General features: G+C 35.7%; 1 protein-coding gene across 1 annotated transcript; it reads right to left on the bottom strand.

The window, feature by feature from the left end:
- Window positions 1–5,652: 5,652 nt before the first annotated feature.
- Window positions 5,653–7,275, bottom strand: LOC149163703 (isopentenyl-diphosphate Delta-isomerase I-like). The gene is made up of 4 exons (XM_089429233.1): window positions 7,247–7,275; window positions 6,573–6,697; window positions 6,315–6,452; window positions 5,653–6,149 (listed from the first exon to the last, which is right to left on the bottom strand). Exons 1-4 carry the CDS (start codon window positions 7,273–7,275, stop codon window positions 5,896–5,898), a joined length of 546 nt encoding a protein of 181 aa, XP_089285359.1. The 3' UTR covers window positions 5,653–5,895.
- Between the last annotated feature and the right edge of the window lie 268 nt (window positions 7,276–7,543).

The raw sequence follows: 7,543 nt of genomic DNA, 5'->3' as shown, positions 1-7,543 counted from the left end.
TCTTATGCAGGAAAGATATTGTAAACATCTATAATAAGTTGGCGAAGGGAAATTATCAACTTCACAAAAAGGATGAAATGAGTGTAAACCTTTGGTATCAAAAGCATCGAGAAGATTTTTTCTTTTACCAAAAGCCCAATGGTGTGGAGGTCCCTTTTATAATAGGGATTCAAACAAAGTGGATGTTGGAGACAATGGTCAAGTTATCGCACAATAGCTTAATAGCCATGGATTCAACATTTAACACAAATAAATACGGGGTAAGTTAGATGCCAATGATTTATTGAATATATTTATTTAAGTTGTATACATTCAGAATAATTAATAACTTGTATTTGAATTTATGTAATGTTGAAAATGACAGTACCAGTTGTATACACTCATGGCATTTGATGAACAACAAATCCTGAGTCCCTGTTGCATGGGTTGTGGCATCACGAAACACATCAGATGATATTGCAATATGGCTGGAGCAGCTCATGCACAAGTGTTTCCAAGCTCGTCCTGATTGGAAAGTCAATGCTTTCATGGTTGATGATGCACTGGCTGAAATCAGTGCCCTGAGGTAACTTTAACATTGTCATGATATAACCAAACTTGCATTTTTCTAAAAATACCACACTAACATGCATTAAATATGGCAGGAGGATCACAGGTTGTGATGTCATCTTATGCGTTTGGCATGTACGAAGGGCTTGGTTGAAAAATGTCAATCGGTTGGCCACTAGTTCCATAAAAGCCAAGGAGATGTTTAGTGAGTTAGGTTTCATCATGAAACACACTCTCAATTATGAAGTGGAAGATGCAATCAATCAATTTTTTATTAAGTTTGCAGATGAAGAGAAGTTCTTAGACTATTTCAACAAGAATTTGGTCATTGGAGATAAGATTCGTAAGTAAAATTTTTTTTCATATTATATGCATTTTTTTCTTTTATAAAGGTGATATAGTGAGACTAGCATCGTTCTATTTGCAATTAGGCATGTGGGTGAAAGGTTGTCAGGAGTTTCCTCATGCAAATCAGGAGACCAATAATGCTGTTGAGTCATACCATTGTTACTTAAAAACAACATTTCTATCTGATAGAAGGAAAAAATGTGCCCGGAGGATGGATCGGTTATTGCATATGCTACTAACAACAGTTGAACCTTGTTATCGGTTCAAGGAAATCTTAAAAGAAGAAGGATTTATAAACAACTACAAGAGAGAAAAGCAGCTAGAATCATCAGTGGAACAAGCAAGAAAATTATGGATACTGATTGTTGTCCTCATGAGAGCATAACCCGTGCTTATTGGGTGAGAAGTCAGACAGATCGAGGTAAAAAATACCTTGTCACCTGGTATCGTAAGGATTTTATAACATGTGAATGTCCATGGTCTATCCGTGGAAACATTTGCAAGCATGCCATAAAGGTTAATTGGTTGTATTTCCACTCGGATAATTCAAATCCATTGCTTCATCAGCATGCAGAGGATAACATATGCAATGACCCACCTGAGATCAATATAGAGCCTCAAAACCATGATGTAGATGTCGATGCTACTCTTATGGCCACAACTGTTGTTGATGCAGATGCCGAGGCACTTCATTTGGCAAGGGAAGAGTTGTTTAGCTATACACGTCTCATTTTAGATAACCCTCCTACTACTTTGACGAAGACAATCCAGTTGACTGGTATGCTTAAAAAAATGTTGGATGAAGCCAATAATTTGCACATTACTGATTTTGACTTCACACCTGGATTGGGTTCTCTTGATCCATCTTTGAAGAGGAAAAAGAGTTTCCTTAGCCCCACAAAGAAAAGAAGAAGCATCAGAAAAAAAAATGGTTTGGAAATTGATTTAAATGTTGATCCATCAGAATATGAACCATTTGAGTTTCAATACCTCAATAAGGGAGGACGTCATCGATCAAATAATGTCGTGTCTATGGTTCCAAGTTAGTTTCATGTGTTGAATAAAGTCATCATTTTAGATTTAAGTATTTGATCATCACCATTCTTTAACATGTGCTATGTTTATTTTTACAGCAATGCAACAATCCCCAACCATGGCGATAACCCAAGACCAAAGGGAGATGCAAGACCATCCAACCTTACCTGCCATGCCAGGTACATTTGACACTCTTTCATTGTGTGTGCACATATACCTTGATGCTCTAGAAAATTTCTTTGCGATAATGTTTGACACTTTTCTAGGTAACTATAGAATAAGTGGAGAAGCATCATCTTCTGCCATGACTGATCATCTATGGAAGGACTTCAACTCTAGTGGGAATCAATGAGGTATGCACAAAGAATAGATAAGCTAGGTTTTCATGGCATCGTCAGGTGGCCCTTTTTCATATGATAAGTATATTTATGTTTCCCTATTGTTATGTTGTTATGAAAATACCTTTTTCATAATCTGTTCATGCTCATGCTGTTATTTTTTCCCTATCCATCATGCTGGCTGTCAAATAGAATCTCTTTACTTATTTATGTTCATGCAACATGTTTGATTTTTATACTTAAACATGTAGTTACTATGTTCTCATACCTATGTTCATGGTTCGATGTTTATTAGATTTATAGATATTTATATTTTACATCTTTATAAATTTATGGTTAGATGGTGAAAGGCCAATGAGGTTTGAACCTTATCATTGCGTTTTTTGTTGTTGGATTTTTTGCTCCTTGCCTCTAGTCAGAGATCTCGTTGGATTTTCATGACTTCATCAAGCTGATTTTGCCTTCATGGAATAGTATATGATAGCATAGTAGATTTTTATGTTATTTTGAACATGCCCTCTTCATGATTTGTTGATATTCACTGAACGATGTTCTATCCTTTTATGCTTGTGATAAAGTGTTAACTGTCCTATTGCCCAAATCAATGTCGGTTGTTATCTTTTAGTTGTGTGTTCGGTGAAAGTGTTTATTTTGATCTTGTGTGCTCGTGTATATATGTGTGTTGATGTTCCTGGTCACATATAGTTTATGGTCTGCTAGGATAATGATGGTGTTGATTAATTTTCAAAATTTTAACGTGGATGCTCTTTTTTTTTTAGGTTAATCTACAGTTCTGCTTCCAATCAGGATTGTCCATGCATTGAACCTCAATGTGGAAGACATAAATTGTCAGCCAAGCACACAATGTGGTATTTTTCCAAGCATGCAATTCTCATCCAAGCACACAATGTTTATCTATACAAATATTTTTTGTTGTAAAATGCATCATGGAAGTGATGGTCATGGTTGAAGGCTTGTATTTTATCTAGTCCATGGTTTTTCGACTTCCAGTTGTACAGGAAGTGATAAAGCTATGATAGATTAATTTACCTTTTGTATAGGCATCATTACATGAAATGATGCTTTGGAAGCACAAGGGAAGTATTATTCAATATTGTGGCAGTTTCCACGGTCTTGAGGAAACAGTTCTAGCATTTTGTAATAAATTGAATATAATGAAATCCATTGCAGTGAATTTTTTTCTAGCAATCTGTTATATTTCTAAACTTTTGATGTTCAGCTCCACTCCATTTGGTAATCAATAAAATACAAGTTTAGGAGTTCTTTGATGGAACCTCAGAAAAAGGCACTATTGTGAGTAATTTGCATCTGTCTGGAAATCAAATTGTTGAGACGATTGCAGGATTGGGATTCTGTAGATTATGCTGCTCTCTATTGTAGGTCTCACTATGTCATCTTGTCCTCTGCATCATTCCTCATAATGTCTAAAACCACTCACTCCGCATTCATACTGAAGCTTGTGCAGGAATTTCTTGTCTGAGCTACATTTCTCAACATCAATTACCCCGACTTGAGCTCCACGGTTCTCTTGTCCCTCTTCAAAATCACGATGCTACAATCTAGCATCTAGTGCTTCTAACCACCTAATAAATTCTTCACCAATATTTCTCCCATCTTGTGCTCATTTTTCCATTCCTCCCTCTACTGAATTTGCAGGGCTTCAGTAATGGGTTTGCACATTATTGACTGTATACTCTAGAGTGTAAGAGCCAAGGTTTAGTTGGTAATAGATTTAATTCATTTTGGATGGGAATATTCAATAGATTCACCTCACTCAAGAAGTTAGAAAAAAAACTGGAATTTCACATAAAATTTTGACAAGAAAAGTCTTCTCTTTCAAGAGAGCTATGTTCTAAAATTGTGACAAATATCATGAGCCACTGAATGACTTAGTAATTATGCACTCCGGTAACCTATGCCAGTGCCAGATAGCTAATAGCAGAAAAACACACGAAGAGTAAAAATCTGGAGAAAGTAAGCATGCTATTTAATTGAACAGTCACTGAACAAGAGACTTTCATTGTCTGTAAAGTTATGAACACGAACTCTCACATATTTGGAGCTATACTTTACAGTCTGTCACAGTAGCTAAAGTTGCAATTTATTTGTCAATTTTTACCTCTTGGCGTAATTACATTATGTAGTGCCATGGGAAACTGAGAAAATATTAGGTACCAGATTCAAAGGAAGTTAAATTGGTTTCAATAAGAACTTCATACTCCAAAATATAAAAAAGTAGATCTAGCAAGGATGGGTCTTGCAACATGCAACAGACGATTCCAATAACTTGTTTGACTATGTGCTGAAAAGGTCACCTTGTTTACTTTGGAGTTGAGAAACTAATGGACAATCTGTGCTGAAGATATTTATGTCCAGCATGTACATTTGTATCTTAAATATCGCTGAGATATCTTGGTAAAATCCCAAGGATTGCACCTCTGCAACCTATCCAATTTACTGCATGCCTGATTACGTGTTTCTCAAAAATCCACATCTTGATACTTGTGTCCAATTCAGTTACTATCACTTCTCACTACTCACCAATCCCATTGACTTTGAAAGTTATTAATTTGTTAACCTCATTTTGCCACCTTTTCTCATCTTTCTATCAGCTAAGCATGCACATGACTCGAGTAGAATACTTATTATGACTTTAGAATATGAAATTCAGAAGATGTGTGCTAGGAACCATTTGTCCTAGCCCTTACAGCAACCAAAAGCCTATTCTTTGGCTTATGATGCTCTCAAAGAATGAAATCGGAGAGTAAATATTCTATTGCCTATTATTTGAATTGAGTAATGGTTAACTAACCTTCCTGCAACTTGCATTTCCTCATATCTTTCAAGATTCAAAGCTCTGCTCAATCAATGTATAAGGAATGTATATCCAAGAAGTTTTGCTGCAAGGGTATTCACAAATAGAATTTTACATGGGCATTGCAGAACATCATGAGATGTCATCACCATGGAGGTTCATACAATTTAGTGCTGTTGGAATTGCCCTAAAAGATGTTACTTGTGCATTTAACATGTATGATTTAAAATATTATATAAATCATATTGTTAGTACATTGATTAGTAATCAACTATTTATAATGTTGATTACTAATCAATGTACTAACAATTCATCAACATTGTTTCGCATGTCAACAACACCATAAATATGGAAATCAAAGTTGTCAGAAAGGAAGACAAAGAGATACAGAATCAACAGCACAAACATGACACTGGAAAGAAAGGCATGTTTGAAAGCATAAAGGAGGCAAGAAGAAAACAAAATATTGTAAGCTCAAAGGCTTATAAAGATCAAGGGGCATTAGAAAAATGCTAGCAGGAAAATACAGTTACATAACAAGAAACAAAGGTAACAATATAGGCATATAAATATTGACTCGAGAGTATGGTTGCTTGTGACATAATATGCATGCTATTTTCAAACCAATGAAAATAAAGGATAGAAATAAAAATAGACATTAAGTCATGCTGAATATCCCACAGGCTGTTATATGTGTACATTTCGCCTTAACTGAAATATGCCATTATTGTTGAATAGATTTCAAATCCTGGAGTCTATAAAAAAGGATTTGGGTGCTTCGCAACCATTCTAAGTCAATTTATGTATGGTTTTCATATCAACTGCTTCTGCCAGAGTGCCATTTTCAGCCTTATTCCACCAATCAAACAAGAAGTTGTCGACAGCCAGACGGAACCAAGGTGAAAGCTTAATTCCATCTTCACCAGCATCTACTTTCCTTATGAGCTCCTTCAACTGCTCTTTTCTTACGTACTTAACATCAACAACCTCTTCTGGATTGGGATGCATGGCAACATCCCGAACAATGAAAACAAGGTAATCCACTGCAATAAAACACACAGATCAAAAAGAGCTATTTTATTTGACATTTTAAAACTGCTCTAAAACACATATAGTCATGGTAGAAACACGCAATATATAGAAATGTTGTTTACTCTACAGAACCCAACACTTGATCCAAAAATTGAAAATCTGAAATCATCACATACATTCATGCTCCCCCCACTTTCCATCAGAAGGAGCCTTATAAAGTATGCGACCAAGTGGCACAATCTGATCGACTGGAACATCTTCTGCAGCAATGCCTAGTTCATCATACAGCTTCCTTTGGGCTGCATTTCTGACCCCTAGACACCAATGACAAATATAAATTGCTTCAGTTGGGCATTGTAGATGGTAAAAAATGGAATCATAACAAAAATATTGATGCCCATCAACTAGAAGTGAAAACAAGGATTAAAAAATGCCTAAACTGTTCTCCTCAATGAGCTCAGACTCCCTGTAGAGAGGATGGCTGCAGCAGGTATTTGTCCATACCAAAGGGAATGTCACCTTTGATGTAGAACGTTGCTGGAAATAAATGGCTAGTGGTCTACCAGTAAGTAAGGTGGATGTTTCAAGTAGAATATCAAATGAAACATGCTTGCAGCACTACTTTATTTGAATCAATATGAGACTCAGTTTCATTTCTAACTAGGGAAAAAACTCTGCACAACGTGAATATTTCCTCTCAAACTTTGAAGTGTAAAAACCCTTGCTTTACATAGAAAGATGAAACTGCAAGTCCTCTGTAGGTTCCAATTCACCATAGAATATGGATCATAACTGTTGCCTTACGCCTAGTTACATCTTTCCCACTTGAAAGAATGAGCTTTTTTTCAATGCTTGAGTGAACTTTTATTTACACTATCTAAAAGAGTCTAAACTTAGACATCTAGATTATAAACCTGGATCTAAATATTAAGAAGCCTATCCCAAATTTAATTGAGGAAAGTTCAATTAAGTGATTAGTGGGTGCCAAACCAGTAATCATAATATTTTTCCAGTAAAGTCAGATGACTTTTAGAACAACACGGTGCCATAGGTGGATGTTCCACTTTCAAGGAATTGAGACATAACAAGTACATATATCCAAAGATACCTTCCAGCAAAAATAAGCAGTTGACCCATCAAAGATAGGAACAAAAACTGATAATTAATTGTGCAACAACAATTATCCCTTCAAACTGAATTGTAGATACAACATTGAGAGAGCCATAACAACTGAATGGATCAAATTACAACTAGCTCAGGCACTATTCCCTTCCATGTTATGTGCATTTGTTTGATAAAAATAACATAATGTAAATTCATGTTATCTCTCCAAAATGCCCTTTTGAAAATTCACTGAATCTCCTCACTCTTTCTACAAGCTCCCTGTGGTAAAATCCCTTCGATA

Source organism: Pinus tabuliformis, chromosome 5_1 (genome assembly GCF_031772625.1).
Source record: "Pinus tabuliformis cultivar Carrire ecotype Pingquan chromosome 5_1, CPIR1, whole genome shotgun sequence".
Lineage (NCBI taxonomy): Eukaryota > Viridiplantae > Streptophyta > Pinopsida > Pinales > Pinaceae > Pinus > Pinus tabuliformis.
This window is presented reverse-complemented; position numbering and strand designations above follow the sequence as displayed.